Here is a 19,786-nt window from a genome sequence, read left to right on the forward strand (position 1 = left end):
TACCACCAGGTCACTGGCTGGTCACCCCAGGGAATGGGGCTGTGTCAGAGGCTCAGCATTGATCTCTGCTTTTGGCAGATCTGGCATTCAGCAGCAGCTGGAGCCAGGTCAGCCTTGGTGAGCAGAAGTCCACATTGTTGAGCCCATCCATAAACCCCCTCTCTGCCACCATTGTCACTTTGTTCATGGGCCTATTGGGCAATGACAGGGATGGTTGGGGAAAGAAGGTGACTGTCTACAGAATGGATTGTCCTATCTACTTCATCACTGAATGACTCCTCAGCTGAAGTCAGCTTTTGATGACTACATAAGACACAGATATCTTTACATCCTTCACCTACATAGGGAAATCTATCCACACACTTGATGTCTTTCTCACCAAAATTTTCAATCGTGCTCTTTCCTAGCCCCTGACTGTCCAGCCAACCCATTGCCTACAGCCCATGAGTCAGTGAACAGTCAGAGATCTGCCCATTTCTCCTTCCATGCAAAACTTAGGACCATCTGTATCTGTACTGCCTGATATTCTGCCATCCTTGATATTTCTCTTTGCCAGTGTCTTTCGGGGTTTTCCCAGAGTTGTAATGCTGCAGCTGTCCGGTCACGCAGAGCCATCAGTAAATAGAGCACACTCCATGAGACTATAGGTGCATGCTTGGCAGCAGATGGTCTTGAAAGAGGAGTAGAAGCCATAGGGCACTTCCTCTCCATGTAACTTGCTTGTGCTTTCAGGACCTGCTTGGGCCCAATCATGTCCATACCACTTCCGTTTAATAAAGGCTTGCTGCTGTGCATGGCCTACTTTATGGCTTGGTGGGTCAGATTACACCCAGCTTATGATAGGCAGCTCAGCTTACAAGGTAACTTAGTGGCCCATTGTCAAAAGTTGTTTCCACTAAGGCTCAATATCAGGTCAAAAGCTATCTCTCAAAGAGAGAATAGTTGTCTACAGATAGTGGTAGAGCCTTGCTGCAAAATTCCAAAATTCCAAAGGCCTCTTCTGTGATTCACCTATAAGGGGCCTCCCAAAGACTCCAGACAGCATCTCTATCTGCCACTGACCCCTCAAGTTACCATCATGTCTGCTAGACATGTGGTGGGGCAGCTTGGAGCTGTTGAAGAGACTTCTCCTGTTCCAGGCCCTCTCAAAGTCAGCAGCATTCCAACTCGGTACATGGACCAGAGTAGCATACCCATGTGAGCAATGTGCTGTCTCCAAAATACCAGTAGGCCCACTAACCACTGCTTCTTTCTTGATGGTAGGCAGGGCCAGGTACAATAACTTATGTTCAGTTTAGAAGGAATATCTCTATATGCCTCATACCACTGGACTTCTTAAGTTTATAAAATACTTCACACCGTGGCTTTTAGTACTTACTGAGATTCTAGGTGAGGCTTCAGTAAGTGTAGATGTTAGCAAATTAGAAAGCCCATTCCAGATACTTTGAAAATCTTGCTTATGCACTTGGAAGGCAGAGGCAAGTGGATCTCCGTGAGTTTGAGGCCAGCCTGGTCTTCAAATGAGTCCAGGACAACCAGGACTATTACACAGAGCAACCCTATCTCAAAAAAAAAAAATTCTTGCTTATACATCTGTTGCTCTAGAACCACTTTCTGTAACAAAATCTGTATTATTTATACAGTGTTCTCTAGAGGAAAAGGACTTACAGAATGAATATATATGTATGAATATGAACATATATGCATACACACATACATACATGTATATATGTGTGTATGCATATGTATAGGAAGGGGGTTTATTTGAATAGCTTACTAGCCTACTAATGCCTCTCTACCAACAGAAGGTCCAAGAATCCAGTAGTTGAGTTCTCAAGGCTGGATGTCTCAGCTGCTCTTCCCTAGAGCCAGACTAGGCTCTCTAGTGCCAATGAGGGAAAGCAAGGGCAAGTAGACAAGGAACAAAAGCTTCCTCTCCCCATGTCCTTTCTGTAGGTTGCCACCAGAAGATGTGGCCCAAATTAAAGGTGTACTTTCCTACCTCAAAAGATCCAGATTAAAAGGGCTCTTCTCACTTCAAATGGATTAAAGAAAAACAACAAAAAAAAACCAACCTCACAAGTGTACCAACTGCTTGCATTTTAGTTAATTCCAGATGTAGATGCAGTCAAGTTGACAGTAAAGAATTGCCATCACAGTAGGGGAGAGAAGATTTGATTTTCTTATGAAGGAGGAGGCACTTAAGCCTGATGCTACTTGATGTGCCAGGGTGAGTTGGTGGGGGAGGGGGGAAGTGGGAAGTGGGGACTAAGAGGAGAGGACAGAGTAGGGTTATGATTGGTCTGTAAAATGGACAGATTAATTAATGAAAAAAAGATTTAATTTTTTTGTCATAAAAATCAGTGTTTGACATCAAAGACTAATGTTTCTTATGTAGGTGCTACATTAATTACAAAAGCACAGTATTGTGGAGTTTTAATCAGAGCAGTCTTATGATCTATTAACATCTTAGAAAGATGTTAGGACTGGATTGTTGAGTGGTAAAGTATTTGCCTAGTGTGCCATGAGTGTTCCTCAGCCACACATATGCGCCCTCTCCCCCCCCCCCCCCACACACACACTTCGTATGCTCATGTTGAGGATGGAGGGATTACAGGAGATGGTGACATTAGAATTAACAGCCTAAAGACAACCTTTCGTTATTTGTGAGTTTTGTTTGTGTTTGAGAACAAGTCTCATGCATCCCAGATGGTCCTCAAGTTCACTAAATAGCACACATGGCCTGAATGCTCAGCTCTCCTGCCCCTTCCTCCACTTCTGTACTGCTGAGAGTATGGCTCTGCTTGGCATGGATCTCCATTGGTAAGAGTGCTTCACAGGCACTGTGCTTTTATCTTTAGCATCCAAACCAGATCTCTCTTTCTTTCCTGTTAATAGAAGGAAAAGAACTGCTACTAGTGCTTTAGCCACTAAGTGAAGACCTAGTGTCAGCACTTCTAGTGACAACACTAGGCAGATGTCATTTTCAGTTTGCAGGTTGATGAAATCAATGCCAACTCCCCGCTGTTCTTCAGCACTGCTGCTGGCATTTGCACAGCAGTCAGTAAATGGTAACTTGATTATACTTGGATTCCCCATGTTCTGGAGAGAGAGGGAGGGAGGGAGAACTGGGGAGGCCAATGGGATCCTCCCTTACTTCCTCTTTGGAGATGCAATGTGTCACAGGCTGTGGTGGCTCTTAGGAGTCCTATATTTCTAGTCTGGTGGACACATTTCCACCACTTTCTGCCAGAGTAAAAGGTGATGTGTACATGCAAAAACTTTAAGAGCATCTGGTTAGAATTTATGTGGCTGAAACACTGCAATTTTTTTTCATGTTTCAATTACTCAAATATGACTAAAAGTGTGCTTTGGAGATTTTCCAAAATAAAAGCTGCAAGGTGAGAGAAATCTCGGCCCCTAACAATAATTGAAAATTAGAACTTGGAGTAGCAACTGATTTTTCAGTTACCAACACTGTAAGGATTTGATTACATGTGACAAGTCTGGTTTCTGGCCGTTAAGCTGTACGCTTCAGCTCTGCACACCACTATCCCCCATTTCTTTCAAGATGAATAAATTGGGGGACAGGAATGAAAATGGAAAGAGAAAGTAAGACCTGGGAATCTTAAGCCTCCCCAGTGGTGCCCAGATCACAACTGCTGACTTTGACCTCAGCAGCCCTATTTGACATAAAACCTGTGACAAACTAGTCACATCGAATGGGCCTCTTCCCACAGAAACCACCATTCAGCATTGCTCAAGTGACAGTAGCAATATTGGGGGCAGGGATTATACCTGCAGATGGCAAGGGGCCTCCTGGGACCTGTGCAGGAAAGGAGAGGATGACACCACTGAGGTAGTAGACAAACCAGTGAGTAGGTGGTGGTCCTCCTGGAGTTCTCATTGGCATGGCTGCTGATGGTTCATAGTGGCTAAATGTGTGAGTCTCAAGCCATCAGATACTTGCTTCATGTCTTAACTCATTACCTGTATCTACAGCTGTCTCTGTTTGTATTCTTGGCAACTACCATTCCTTCTTAGTAGTTCTCAGAACCTTGAAGTCTTTAGAAGCTCAAGATACATAAACCCGTACTGCCCAGACTACCCCATTTATCCCTGGCTTCTTGCTGTTTCCTCTTTGGAGAATGCTTTTGCTGTCAGTCACTGCAGTGCTTCTCGTGAGAGCATATAAACCAAATAATTTCTTCAGTGATTTTTTTTTCTGTTTGCTAAAGAGCTGTGGTCTGTGGTGCCTTGTTTTGCAGGAAAGGGGAGAAAGTGACACATGCCGTCTCTCACTTAGGCACGAAATAATCATTTCAGTTAGGAGCTCGTTAGGCAAGTCTGTTTGTAAAAGGAAAGAGTCATCTCTCTGGCTGTCTCCTTCCTTCCTTCTGCCCCCAGCCCACCCTTAGAAGTCACGGCTGAGTGTCTCTCAATGAACTAAGTGTTGTAATGAATCGAATAATTAACAGAATTATAGCTGTCCTGTAACCTGACTCTAATCGCTGACTTCAGAATTAATTTCATATGACATAGTTCCTCAGATGTGTACAGCCTCCAAAGTTTTTACTTGTCTCCCCTTTTTATACAGATTGCCTTTTCTGTTTCTGGGTTTATCCTGTCAGTGACTCAGGTGGCCCCAGACCCTTTCTGTGGATAAAAGGGGCACCCTGACTTGGATATCTGTTTACAATAGTAAATTATAAAAAGGAAAAACTCTGTGTCTGCTTTTTGGCATGAAGGTAAGGGAAACTGGAGGGGTGAGTGAGAAGGTACAAAGTAGCCAACATAAATACACGTGAGCCCTAGGACTTGATGGACAACTCAGAAAACCGCTAGGGAATGCTTCCCTGTGTCAGTGCAGTCACCATGTGGAGCGTGTGCTGTAAGAGTCATGTTAACCTTTCCACCAAGTTTTTTTTCTCCTTTATTAATTTATTCTTGTTACATCTCAATGGTTATCCCATCCCTTGTATCCTCCCATTCTTCCCTCCCTCCCATTTTCCCCTTACTCCCCTCCCCTATGACTGTTCCTGAGGGGGATTACCTCCCCTCAGGGTATCAAGTCTCTTCTTGGTAACCTGCTGTCCTTCCTCTGAGTGCCACCAGGTCTCCCCCTCCAGGGGACATGGTCAAAGGTGAGGCACCAGAGTATGTGAGAAAGTAATATCCCACTCTCCACTCTACTGTGGAGAGTGTTCTGTCCATTGTCTAGATCTGGGTAGGGGTTTAAGGTTTACCACCTGTATTGTCCTTGGCTGGTGCCTTAGTTTGAGCGAGACCCCTGTGCCCAAATCTGCCTATCATAATGTTCTACTTGTAGGCTTCTAGGACCCTCTGGATCCTTCTACTTTGCCATTCTCCCATGATTCTCTCATCTAGAGTCCCACTAGAATGTCCTCCCCTCTGTCTCAGTTTCCTGGTAAGTGAAGGCTTTCGTGGGACATGCCTCTTGGGCTAATATGCAGATATAAGTGAGTATATACCATTTGAGTCTTTCTGCTTCTGGGTTAATTCACTCATTATGATCATTTCCAGCTCAATCCATTTATCCACAAATTTCGGGAATTCCTTGTTTTTAATAGCTGAATAGTATTCCATAGTGTATATGTACCACAGTTTCTTTATCCATTCTTCTATTGAGGGACACTTAGGCTGTTTCCATGTTCTGGCTATTATGAAGAGACGGTGGCTGAGGTTTGCAGCTCAGAGCCTTCCAGTGGAGGCGATTGGTGTGGTGGACGGTGGGAGTTGCTGCGGGAGAGGGGACTCTGGACAGGATTTGGGTCACACGGTGCCTTGAGACCCAAACTAGACTCAGCAGACAGTTCAGCCCCAGAGTCCTGGGTTTGCTCAGTGAGCTGTGCCGTGGAGAAGCTGGCTTAGCTCAGCAAGCAATTCTGCCTGAGGCACAGCTCCCCTGCTGTGACACAGGCTGGGCGGAGCGCTCACTTCTACCCTAGGTGCTTGCTCAGCGCAGTCGCAGTTTCCCTGCTGTGACGCAAGCTGGGCGGAGCGCTCACTTACACCAGGTGTTTGCTCAGCGCAGTCGCAGTTTTCCTGCTGTGACGCAAGCTGGGCGGAGCGCTCACTTACACCAGGTGCTTGCTCAGCGCAGTCGCAGTTTTCCTGCTGTGACGCAAGCTGGGCGGAGCGCTCACTTACACCCTAGGTGTTTGCTCAGCGCAGTCGCAGTTTTCCTGCTGTGACACAGGCTGGGTGGAGCGCTCACTTCCACCCTAGGCGCTTGCTCAGTGCAGTCGCAGTTCTTCTGCTGTGGCAGACGGTTCAGGCCCTGAGAAACTAGCTGAGCTTGATGCGTGGTTCGGGCCCAGTATCCCTGGCTGGACTTGGCAGGGGACCCAAAAGGTTGTGGATACCTTGGCCTGATCCAACGCTCATTCAGAGACCCAGAACGAGTGCAGGACCCACAGCAAAGGGGAGCTGAGGAACACTGGCTGTGAGAGCCCAAAACAACAGGGCTAACCTCCTGCCATCCACACCAGTGAAGTATCAGGGCTTCCAGCCTACGGAAATCGTGAGAAAACAAGTGAATCTATCATCAGACTCCCTCCACTCAACTCTGGAAGTTACCCAACAAAAACAGAGATGGCAAGATGTCTAAAGGACAGCATAAAAGCATACGCAAAAACCTCCACCAAGTTCTAATCGCCAAGTTAAAATAACTTACAAAGTATGGTAAGACGTTTCTGAGATTTATTTGTGCCTGTGCTGCAGCCTGGAGAAAGAGACACTGTGCACATCTCCTGAGGGTTTGGAACTGCTTCAGGAACTCATGAGTTCAGTGGGGGGCGGAGGGCGTCTCACCTGTTCTCACACCCATAGACAGGGTTGCTACCTCACTTCAGAGAGATGCTGTGCTATTTCATGTTCTTTACAACGTGACATTTCTCTTGTATCCTAAAGCAGTGATGAAAAACTAAGCTCACCTTTGCACACCTAGCTGAAAGCTGCCAGCTAGTCAGAGGAAGGCACCAGGCATTAAGGCTTGAGCTGAAGATGTTAGGGTCTGAGTGTTTCTGCGCCATTGCTCTAAACTGTGCCTCTATCTGGGCGGGGCGGGGGGGTGATGAAAAAAGAAGCTGGGCAGAGAATGAGAGGACTGTGAAAAGAAAATAGGCATCAAACCTGTGGGGATCAGTAACAGCCTCAACTTCTCATGAAATGCTAGCCCTTGCCTTTTAATGGGTCACACAGTCATCTTTAAATCAAGAGCATGAGTAAACTTTATGCCTTCCGTGGGCAGTACTTTCAGGTTCAGGCACACTGCCTCATCTAGCAGTAGTCTTTGCATTGCTGTTTTTCATTGTGTGATGATGCCCTTGTTGACATCAAATCTTCTGTTTATGAGCATCTTCTACACTGTATGTTTTAAGTTTTAAATTATACAGTACGTTATCTTTATTTTTTTTTTATATAGACCTGCATTCTAGTGAACAGCCTGCATGCGGTCCTTCAACTCAGATAACTCTTAAATAACATTGCTGCAAGCTCCTGGAAGCCCTGTGTCTGTTCTCCACCACTGTAGTCTCACATCACATTCTGGTTGCTGCTTGCACACAGCCATCTTTTCCACTATACTGTCAGTGTCTCAGAGTGAGAACATACCTTACTTATCTTGCTACCTAGAAGCACAGCAGAGCACCAGGTATGTAACAGGTGCCCTTTAAATACATGAGGGGCGAATGAGTTCATATCCGTATGGCCACATGAATGCTTTCACCATGAGTCATCGTAAAAAGAGAAGGCAAATGCAGAGTTGAAAGAAACCAGCGTTAACTGTAGTCTTTCTGTTTTTTCCAGACAGGGTTTCTCTATGTAGCCTGGGCTGTACTGGACTTGGTTTGTAGACTAGGCTGGCCTCGAACTCATAGAGATCCGCCTGCCTCTGTCTCCCCAGTGCTGGGATAAAAGGCATGTGCTACCATGCCCGGCTAACTTTGTTGTTTTTTTTTTAAAGAATGAATTAGGTCATTTCCCCCAAAGAATAATGATTTTTGCTTTTAAGAAATGCCAAAGAGTGCTGGCTGCCAACTGCCACTTGAGAGAATATGGTAAATCATACAAAATGTGTGATCTTTTCAATTCAACAAATGTGTGGTTATAGTAAAGAATTCTGCTGCTAGTTAAGTTTAAACATGAAATTTTTGAGCATGTTTCTTTGTCTTTTACCTCTTTCTAAGTACATCCCAGCCACCTGAAATTCTCCCCTGGAGTCTTAATATATTTTCCAGATATTCTGAAAGTTGTGAGAATCCCTTCCGTGGAGTACAGAGTAGCTACCTAGTCATGCTGCTACCGGTGACTGGGGCCTCAGTTTCTACACTTCCGCCTAGGCGAGTGTCATCTTCATCTGGAATTTGTTTAGCTAAAGCCATTATTACTGTAAGCGGTACTCACTTCTTACAGCTAGCATCTTCCCTAGAGCGTATTCAGTTCTCTTTAGTTTCAACTTCATTTCTCTTGTTCCTTCTCCCGTGTTTTATTAGGGTTTCCTTTCTCATTAATCACAGGGCTGAAGTGACTCCGTATATCCTCCTTATCCTTTTAATTTCACCCACCAGGACATTATCTCTCACAAACCAAACCTTCACTAGCTCCAAGTCACCTTTCTCTAAGCCAATAAATTTCCTCTGTATGCTTAGGATATACCCTTGAGTCCTGTAGCCTGTTTCCCCTTTTAAAACAGAAATGGGGAAACAGCTGTTTCTCAGTTCCCATAAAGTGTGTCCTGTTTTATAGATCACAGTGGACAGCTCTATTTTGAAGTCTTCAATATTACTTGGTCTTGAAATTGTGGAGTTCCTGGACTTGAATTCCCCTCACATTTGGGAAATAGTGATTAATTCTACAAGCTGTTTCGATGTATTCTATAGGCCATAAGGTCTTCCTTATAGTTTGTTTTGGTGGCTACTGAAGAGCCCACGTGGACATAATGCCTTCTTCCATATACCACACAAACTTTAACCACCGGGTTATATTGTGTGGTCATTTCAGCAAATACTGATGGAAAATCTGCCAGATTCTATACTGTTTGTTACATGTATAACATACAATGATGAAAGGATGCTCTGCTCTGGCCCATAGGCCAGCAAGGAAGACAGCTGTATGTAAATTTCTTTTGTCTTTAATAATTTGTGACAATTATATCTTTATATTTTATGTATTTATATACAAGTATAATATATATATATACATATATATATATATATATATATATAAAACCAAAGAATTGTTTTTAAAGTTTTTATGATTTGCTATCAGTAAAGGCTTGATTTGTATGCCTGTATATACCTATCTACCTGGAGTCACATAAAATTTCTCAGGCAAAGCTCGACCCGGTAGCTTAAGCTTACAATGCCAGGTACTTGGGAGACTGAGGCAAGGGAATCTCAAGTTCAAAGCCTTCTGGGGCCATGGAAGGAGGTCAAAGACAGCCTGTGCACTAAGGAGGCCATGTCTCAAAATTAAAAGTAAAGCCAGGTCTAGGAATATAGTTCATTGGTAGAGGATGTTCGAGTTTTAAAAAAAGAAAATTGAAGCCGGCCATGGTGATGCACACCTGTAATCCCAGCACTCTGGGAGGCAGAGGCAGGCAGATGTCTGTGTCTACAAAGTGAGTCCAGGACAGCCAAGGCTACACAGAAAAACCCTGTCTTAAAAAACAAAAAACTTGAAAAAAAAGATCTCATATGTAAGTTTCGTAGTTTATTTGGGGCCCATTCAAAATTTTTAAATTTTGCTTTGAGATTTTTTTATAAGTTTTTTATAATAAATTTTAATTGATTTCTAAATGAAGACTACCTCCATCCAACTTGATGGGCAAAGTTTGATTTTAGGGTATCTTATCTATTTCATTATGCTGTTCCATGTTGCTTTATCACATGCTGTCATGAGACCAAGGACCTGAGGTTCTGGAACATTCTAAATATAAACCCTCTTCCCATGGGCTTGGCAGTGAGGTGCTGGCCTGGCATCCTTAAGCCAGTGTAGCAGCAGGAAACTTGAAGGACAATGCAGTGAAGTGCCTCATAGTGAGCCCTCAGGAAGGGCTTTGGGGGAGCATGCGTATTTGTGGACTTGCAGGACACATCAGGGTATGCATTAAGTGACCCAGCAGGTAGCTGGAGTCTCTGTGAGGGCCCAGGGGCAATTCTAAGAGAATTGTGCCTTTCACTATCGTCTGTCTCTTCCCTGAGATAATGTGTTGTAACAAGTGGGTTACAGGGCTGACTACAGCCTCAAGTGTCTTTCTAATGAAATTTCTGTCTAGAAAAAAGTTGGGTAACTTGTACACCCAAATAAAGAGCCACAGTCACCTGAATTTTTAAAAATGTTACCCTTCCCTTCAGTGCTTCAGCATTCTAGCACACTCTGGAAATTTTGACATATCCAGGGTGTATACCTTTCCAAGAGAACTTGCCCTAAACCAAACGAGAATCATAATTCACAGCTGCATGACTTCATCAGTCTACAAACGAGAAAACTGTAGCATAAAGTAAGCGATGTGCCCAAAATCATAAAAGTTGCAACCTTCCTAGTGGTCTCCCTTCACTCCTCAGTACTGACACCTCTTAAAACAGGCACAGAGCACTGTTCTGGGAACTATTAGAAGGTGTCCTGCTGAGGCCAGGAGGTGGCTCAGTGAAGTGTGCACAGCGCAAGCCCCGAGGCTGAGTGAGATCCGGCACCCACCCGTGGAAAACGCCGGATGTGATGACATAACGGGAAATGTCTGCTTGTAATCTCAGAGTTGGGGAGCAGGAGTTGGGGAGGCAGGGACATGAGGTCACTGGCTACCTAATGTAGCCTACTCAGTGACCTCAGGTTCAATAGGAGACCCTGTCTCAAAGGAGCGCGCGCTCACACACACACACAGTAAGTTAATTTAGAAGGTGTTCTTCAGAGGTCTGTGTTAAAGATCCAATAACCCTGAGGAGCTTGTCATCCTATTCCTTCACTTGTAGAGTAGCAATCCATATTAACATGGAAATGAATCCCTGTAGGACACAGACACTAAACTAGACACATGGTGATGTAAAGCAGCACTAGCCTATCTTTTCTACATATAAAACACAGATAAACGGAAAAGGTACCAACAGATCTGAACTCGTTAGTTTAGGCCTTTAAGGAAGAGGATCTGTCTGTGTTGTGCAGTCCCTTCTCTCAGTTCCATGTGTATCTGTTAAAAATAATGTACGTGGTTATGCTAAAATGTGCTCAAATCCCAGACACTCATACCACTGTAAAGGAACTTAATTTACTTTCTAACTTAATGGGGCAATTTTGTCTATTGGGTAGCGCTTTGAATCCAAACTGCCTCGGTCTGAAGCCTGGCACTCTGTCTGTCATCAGTCTTGCCTCAGCTTCCTCATTTGTAAAATAGGCGGTAATTACAGTAGCCCCTACCTCATAAAATTCATATGAGAGTTGAATTAGTTTATATGGAGCATTTAGAAGTGTCTTGTATAAAAGTATTGCCTAAGCATTGCTATCATTCCTGGATTCCAGTTTAAGAACTGTGAGTTTATACAGTGCTTCCAGACGCACCAAATATGCCCATCCAGTAACCTCTGCAAAATGACTGAGGCACAGGATGCTGCCAATGTCACTCACTGGCCTATTCAGTCACAGTGCGGGACTAAATGTACAGATATTTCAGGATTTAAAGCAGAGTTAAACCATGCACGTGCAACACTGAAACTAAATCCATGTCACTTAAGCCAACTCACCTTTTTTTTTTTTCTTTAAGCTAAAAAGACAGTGGGTGGCTGGGCCTTAATCTCAGGGCAGAAAGCAAGCAGATCATGATTCTCCCTGCAAAACTGTCCCCTGACTTCTGTCTCACCCACTCCTAATGTTTGTCACAATGGTAGCAGAAGTCCTGAGGCCCCTAAGTATTGGCACTGGGTCCTCACATGCCCTGTAAACTCTATGTAGCCCTGACTGTCCTGGAACTCTATGAAAACCAGCAGGCCTCAGACTCACAGAGATCCATCTGCATCTGCTTTCCGAGTGCAAGGATCAAAGGCATGCACCACTATGCCAGAGCTCATCTTTAATTTTTTTAAAGAAATAGTGTCTTAGTAAATTAGAGCAGTCAGCTTCTTCAGACAATAACCAAGATGTAACCCGACTGACCTACAGCCGGCAGGAGAAGCATGAGCCTTTCAACACGTCAGATTCTCTTCAGCCAGGTCCCTCCAAGGTGCTTTAATTGGTGTGAATACCTCTGTCAATCTCAGGACCCAGAAAGCAGCTTCATTTCATGCTTTGCTATCCTGCTCCAAATTTTTGTCTTTAAAGTTTCCCGTGGGAACATGCAGCATATTACATAAGCAAAATTCTGAATCTGTTGCCAGGGACATCCCAGAATGACCATAGAACCATCATTGGAATGTGGATGGAATTGTGACTCTTGCCATCACAAATGACAAAATAAATGGGGAAGAGGAATTGCCCCCGGTCCCATAAGTTCAGAGCACCAAGGTATCTTGTGTTTCAGAATAAGCTTTGTCTGAAAGCATTTCTTCTGTCAGATCTTTGGAGGAAGAAGTGACCTTAAGGAGCTTAAGCGATGGAGAAGGCTAGGTCTTATATACAGTCCCTTGCTGTGTATAAGATAATATCCAGATAAAAGAGACTATGTAAGAGCCAGTGGTGGGGGCCACAAAATGGCATAAACTATCCCAGCATGACGCCTGATAAGTCAACGGAGGCCTTCAGAGGACTTTGGGGCCTCCAATGTCCTGGCACGTAGACCTGTGTGGCCAGCCATGGCAAGACTGGAGAGCAGCCTGCTTTCATGAACAGCCCTTCCGGTCCTAGCAGCTGCATACCATGTATTGGCACGATGAGCTTGGGCTTGAGTTTATGGCTCTTCCTCCCCTTCCTTCCCTGGGTCTCCATTTCCCCCATATCTTTCTCCCTCTTTCTCTTTTTCATTGATTGTTGGCACTGCTTGCTACCTGACAGCCTTGAGTGTCTTAGCTTTGCCTTCAGAAAATCCTTTACAATTTGAGAACAGAGGGAAGATGCTGGTAGAAAATAAGAGATGTTAAAGTTAAAAGTTAAAGTTTCTAGAATAACCCCAGTGAAATGCAGTTTCAGATAGAATGATTCTTTGTTGAGGTGGCATAGGTGACCACAAAGCCTTCTGTTTTAGTCACAATATATCTATACTAACTGTTTCATGGATGCACAGAAGCAATTAAAACATGCACAACCTCTCTTACTGATGTTGAGTGGCTCTTTATTAACATGGCTTCTCACTGCCTTGTCCTCCCTCCCCCCCCTCACTGTGTCCTACATGGCTGCAGTGGCCTTAAGGCCTTCACAGAGTTCCGTCTCCCGCTTTGCTCTTTGGCTTTGGGGATGTGTGCTTGCTTGGTGATGCTGGTGGGAGTCTCTTAATGAGCTGGGAACAAGGTTCTTGAAGAGCGTTCTGAGCCCTGTTCTCCTGGCCAAGTAAAATAGTCTGGCTCCAAGGGATGAGTAATTTTAGCAAAACTCTTTAGACCATTTAAGGCTCTATACGCAGCATTACTTTTCAGTTTATGTGATGTAGCTTTCCCAGAGAGCAACCAAACACTTCTAGAAATATGGAAGGACCACTGCCTCTCCCCAGGTGAAAAAAGTCAGAACATGGTTACAAGAGAGCAATTCAACAGGAAGCCACAAAAGTTCCTGCATTGTCATGTGCCAGTATGCCTAGGTTGTGTGTAATTTAAAAGTTGTTAACATTACTATTAAAAGTGGACGAGTTCAAAATGAAATGAAGAGATGTTCATATGTATGTGAGTGATTGATAAGTGTTCATAAACAGGAAAGTCCTAAAAAAAACACACACACACACAACTTCAGCATCTTGAGGTGCTGAGGCAGGGGCCTTTCCAGGTAGTTCATCAGTTAAGAGCAGTTGCTGCTCTTGCAGGGGCCCTGGGTTCTGTTTCTAGCACCCATATGGCAAGCCAAAACCATCTGTAACTCCAGTTTAAATCAAGCAAGCAAGGAAGAGAGACACTAAGGCATGGAGATTGTGGTTTTGAGGCCCACCTTGGATATGTAGTAAGACCCTGACTCAAACAAACAAACAAAAATCAAAACAAGTTTATCTATGGCCATATATACATGCCCCTATCAAGCAATTAGAAACTATGCTCTACAGAAGAGGAAGAGAAAGAAAGAAAAGAAAAGAAAGAAAGAAAGAAAGAAAAAAAGAAGAAAAAAACTTTGAAACTTTTTTTGTTTGGCAAACTAAGGCTCATGACCAAATCCAAAAATGAGCTACAGTAACGTTTATCAGAACACAGCTACTTACCTTCACTCCACTTTGCCTGAGACTTCTTATGCACAGTTACTGATTTGAGCAACACCAACAGAGGCCACAATTGCTGTGCTGGTGGGTTTTGTGTCAATTTGACGAAAGCTAGGTTCCCCTGGGAAGAGGGATCATCAACTGAGGAAGTGCCTCCATCAGATTGGCCTGTGGGGAAGGAAATCTGAGGCATTTTCTTAGTTAGTGGTTGATGTAGGAAAGCCCATCTCTCTGTAGGTGGTGCCACACCGGGGAAGCCATGAGAACAAGTAAGCAGTGTCCCTCCATGGCCCCTCCTGCCAAGAGGTTCCTGCCTTGACTTCCTGCCCTGACTTCCCTCCATGATGAACTACAACTATAAGCTGAAAGAAACCCCTCCCTCCCCAGGTTGCTTTTGAACATAGTGGTTTTATCATGGTAATAAGAAACCCTAACACAACTGCTGGGCAGCATGGCACCTACTCTCTGGATGGTCCTTTACCTAACGTTTGCAGGTTCCTGTACAAAGCAATACAGAAAACAAGCTGTGATAAATATATATGAATTTACTAGTGTGTCGTACAGGCTGTGGTCCAACTAGTCCAACACTGGCCATCTACCAACAGAAGTCCACAAGCCTGGTATATGCCAGAATCCCAGAGTAGGCTCTCATGCAATGGAATAGACGAACTTGCCAGCAAGAGCAAGCAGGCAAAGAGCAAAAGCTTCCTTCTTTCTTGTCCTTTATACAGGCTACCACCAAAAGGTGTGGCCCAGGTTAAAGGCAGATCTTCCCACCTCAAAAGATCCCGATTAAAAACAGGTCTTGCCACTTCAAATGATTTAATTTAGAAAAACCCCTCACAGCTGTACCTGGCTGGTTGGGTTTTAGTTCATTCCAGAGGCAGTCAAGTTGACAACCAGGAGCAGCCATCACAGCTGGAATGGGCTGTGATTTAACTAGCATTCACTACAAACTTGTAAAGAGTAGTTGACTGTGGGACCTCATTGTCAGCATCCCTCTCAAGGCCCCAGTGCTGGGAAGTTGCACGTTACATATGTACACAGAGATAAAGGCAAACCCTGAGAGAAAGCTGAGCAATCTTCTGTTTGTAATTGATACTGTTGCCATGGGCCGAAAAAGGACTTTGTCCTCGCCTCCTCTTTTGGAAAAATCCAGCCAATCCCATCTGGCTGTGCGGTTTTTTAAATAGTCCTCAGGGACGTGGAGAAATGCGGCTCTGTCCTGCTGCTGAGTGACCCACTGGGACTGAGTGGGGCAGGCCTGGCGTCACCTCATCCCAGCAGCCCTGAAGAGCTGCCTAGCTTGGACTGCTGTGCTTCCCTTTCACTGTTCTCTTAATGGAAATCACAGACTACAGCCCTGACTTGAGAAGAACAGTTTCCTCTTTCGGAACCAAAAAATGTCAAACTAAGGAAACAGCTAATGTGTTCAAGCCTCAGTGATGAGATGATCTCATTTTATGTTAAAGGTTTCAAAAGATGAAATAATTTTTGGAACAAGAAAGAAACTTAGATTCAGAGTATTTGATTAACATGATATTTTTAAGTATTTCTCATGGGCATAGAGTCTTTTAAGTATATTACCTAGTTTCAACTAGATTAGCCAAATATAGACTGTATGCTGCAGAGAGAAAATTCTAGGGAATGGAGAAATACAGAGTTCAAAACTGCCCCCCCTCCGCTCATTTATTTGTAGGTCATTCTTTTTATCTTAAAGTTTCTGTTAAAGATAACAGTATATGAAAATATTTGTGTTAGAAATGTAACATTTTCTCTTTTTTTTGAAGAAATTTAACATTTTCTTAAGGACTAAGGGGCAGAGAAATGGCTCAGCTGTTAAGAGCATTTGCTGCTCCTGCAGATGATGTGGATTCAGTTCCCAGCACCCACATGGTGACTTTTACCGTACATAACTCCAGCTATAGGATATCTGCCCTTTGTCTGACCTTCTTGGCCCCCAGACATGCACATGGGGCAATACATACATGCAGACGGAAAAAGCCTCATGTACATAAAATAAATCTTTTAAAATGTAAACAAGGGTTTTTTTTTTCCAAACTAACCCTGGACTGAATACTTTGGGCACACGTGCAATAGATTCTCAGAAAATGTATGTATGGTTCAGGAAAAGAGAGAGCCAGACGTGTATTTAACACCATCACATACCACAAGGCAGAATAAAATTATGTGCTAATCTACAGGTTACAGGCTAGAAACCGGGTGGACAGGCACATAGAGATCAGGCAAAGAAGAGGGCAGGAAAAGCAACCAAGCCTTTACGGGCAGGTGAAGCTGGGACGGGAGATAACAAAGACCAGATTCCAGTGATACAACCCAACGTGGGAATTTTTACATGGAAGATGAGCTTTAGTTCTGAACTTTTTTTTTTTAATGTGAGCCATCACATGATCTGTACTTGAGTGCTGGGTGTGTCTTTTTTTATTTCCTTTTCTTGCTGTATTGTACTTTGTTGAACAAATCTGAGGAGAGCTGGCCTTGTTACGGATCAAAAGTACAGTGTTCGGTCTAGTTACTAAGGATGATGTTCACTGCGCATTGTTACTCATGCCCTTATCAATTTCAGTTCTTAAATCTGTTGATATTTGCGGATGGAGAGATGGCTCAGAAGTTAAGAACACCCATTGTAGCTGGGCAATGATGGTGCATGCCTTTAATCCCAGCACTGTGGAGGCAGAGGCAGCTGGATCTCTGAGTTTGATGCCATCCTGGTCTACAGAGAGTTCCAGGGTAACCAGGGCTACACAGAAACCCTAGGTTGGGGCACGGGGGGAGCCGGGGAGGGAACGACACGAGGAGAGATTGAGTCACTCACTCTTACTATTCTGTAAGTCCCCTCTTATTCTCTGGTAAGTCTCTTCATTGTACAGCTTTGCTGGTTAGTTGGGGGGCAGGGTGGGTTTTTTGGTTGGTTGGTTGGTTTTCTGGATTTTGCTTTGGTTTTTTGGTCAGTTTGACAAAAACTAGAGTCATCTTCAAAGAGGGAACCTTAATTTCGAAAATGCCGTCATCAGATTGCCTCTAGGCAGGCCTGTGGCACATTTTCTGGATTACTGACTGATGTGGGAGGGCCCAAACACTGTGGGCAGTGCCACCCCTGGACAGATGGTCCTGGGAAGTGTAAAATAGCTGAGCAGACTGTGGGAGTGAGCCAGTAATCACCGTACCCTCATGGCCTCTTCTTCAGGTCTTCCTTCCAGGTTCTGCCCTGAATTCCCTCAGTAGTGGATTGTGAGTTGTAAACTAGGAGTTATGAATGGGGGGGGGGCACGGGGCAGGGCAGGGGAAGGGGGCAGGGGCAACTTTCCCACTCCTCCTTGAGTTGGCTTTGGTCAGCCTTTTATTACAGCAGAGACCTAACCAGGACAACTGTCTACTCTGTTGTGTGAACATTGTAGCTTTCCTTTTCACCAATATCTGTAATATGCTGTCTTTTATCCTTTTGAACTTGCCTATTCTGTAATACGTTATTTAAGTTTCTTATGACAAACACTTAGGTCTAATTTTTAATCCATTCTATTAGTCTTTGTCTTTGAATTGGTATATTTACAACATCTTTAAAGGTTTTCTTTTTATTTATGTGTTAGGTTATGTGTATATATGCACATGTGTGCCAGTGCTCTTGACTGCCAGAAGAGGGCGTCTGATTCCCGGGAGCTAGAGTTGCAGATGTTAGTGAGACATTAAATGTGGGTGTGGGAAACCAAACTTATGTCCTCTGGAAGAACTATAAGTGCTCTTCATATCTGAGCCATCTCTTCAGCGCCTTCACCATTTATTTGTAATATAATGGTTGATGTGTTGGAGTTTAAATCTGGTTGTTTTGTTTTGCTTACTGTTTTTTTTTAACACATCTGTTTTCTTTTTCCTATCTTCCTATAGGATACTTGAATGTATTTGATGCTCTCACTTTGTTTTATCTTTATTTTATTGTTTATCTATATTCTTTAAAGGCTGTGGTATTGTATCACTACCATAGATAACTATGACCTCACTACTGCTCAGTGGTTTAAAACGTTCTAGCTCTATTTTGTATCTTAACTTTAAAAAGCATTAATAAGTAGGAAACTGCTGACTCACCACTAGTCAGTTGTCTTCCAGTACCAGCCCAGTGGGTGAGAAAGACAACTTTCTTACAATATGGGAATTCAGAAGTTAAGGCCCTCATGGTGTCTCTGTTGATGCTGCAGAAGTAGATGAGTGGGAAACCCATCCCCGGGCTGAATTCCCATCTCTGTTCTTGACCATCTCTAAAAACACCCTTGTGGTAGGTGGGAAAAATTGAAGGCATCGTTACAGCCTACCTAGGCTAGAGTCTAGGCCATTGCTGATAGGGAGGAGGGACTATTTTTCTGTAGTATTTAACTGGAGTAAAGCAGGGCAGGGACTGGTTGTGCTGCTCAGGCACACACGTGAGAGTCTCCATTCAAAAACTTAAGTCCCAATTTCTAGATGTTGTACCTGTGTCTCATCCTCACCTCAAACAAGGTCTCTCTTTGTAGTCCTGGCTGTGTAGTGTAGAGCAGGCTGGCTTCCAGTTCACAGAGATTCTTCTTCCTTTACCCTGAGTGTTGGGGTTAAATGCTTGCACACCCCACCCCTGGCCCACCTCCCTTGTTGGACCACTTCCTAATCACATCATCGGGGACATTTCAGACCCAAACTGAAACACAGAATTAAATATTCCCTGATGTTAAATGATCTTTAATTTTTCAGATTATAAACAAGACTGGCATCTGAATGCTTACATCTGTCTCAAACTTAGATAATTTCCATTATTAAATTCAACTTGCAGGGAGAGAATTAAGAAGTCAAGAGATTAAACCCCTAAGCCAGCCCTACCAAGGATGCACTGACTGAGAAAGACGCTCTTTAACCTTTGAACTTTGTATCTCTTTTCAGAGCCATCAGGTGATGAGGAAGGAGGAGACACAGAAATGACGCAGCAGGACACAGCCCAGGTTCCAGAGCCACCAAAGAAAACCAAGCAGGTGATCACCACCAAGAGCAGCTCTTGGCTCTGCAGTCAGCCTCCAGGAATTCCAGCAGTCCCCTGACCCTAATGTCAGCTGCTGCTGGGACTTGGGAAGTTTTTACTTTCATTACCCATGAAAAGGCCATGTTTTCCTAACCGTAGCCCAGTGACGCCTGTCTTCCTGGATGTCTTTTTTTTTTTTTTTTAAGTTATTTTAGGGGCTGGAGGAATGTCCCCGTGGTTAAGAACACCTGTTCTTGCAGAGGACCTAGTTCAGTTCCCAGAACTCTCTTGGTAGCTCACAGCCACCCATAACTCCGAATCCAGGAGATACAACTCCCTCTGAACTCCGTGGGTACCAGGCATGCAGGTGGTGCAAGACAGACGTACAGGCAAACGCTCACACAGATATGACTTGGAAAATGTACATCACAATTATGTTGACC

General features: G+C 44.0%; 1 protein-coding gene and 1 long non-coding RNA gene across 5 annotated transcripts in view; one reads left to right on the forward strand and one right to left on the reverse strand.

The window, feature by feature from the left end:
* Positions 1-19,786, forward strand: part of CMSS1 (cms1 ribosomal small subunit homolog) — a 293,718-nt gene that overhangs the window by 252,345 nt on the left and 21,587 nt on the right. For 3 of the 4 annotated variants that reach the window (XM_084801246.1, XM_084801248.1, XM_084801245.1), the window contains one exon: positions 19,268-19,356. In XM_084801246.1, coding sequence (XP_084657372.1) covers positions 19,268-19,356 — 89 coding nt within the window. Of the gene's footprint in view, positions 1-12,400; positions 12,517-19,267; positions 19,357-19,786 lie in introns of those variants that run through there. The other variant, XM_084801247.1, reaches the window with a different exon arrangement.
* LOC311608686 lies at positions 5,378-15,358 on the reverse strand. Its single transcript, XR_014783081.1, has 3 exons — positions 15,197-15,358; positions 14,348-14,528; positions 5,378-6,533 (listed from the first exon to the last, which is right to left on the reverse strand). It is a non-coding gene; the product is annotated as an uncharacterized lncRNA (long non-coding RNA).

This window comes from Acomys minous, assembly GCF_964271855.1.
Source record: "Acomys minous genome assembly, chromosome: 11".
NCBI lineage: Eukaryota > Metazoa > Chordata > Mammalia > Rodentia > Muridae > Acomys > Acomys minous.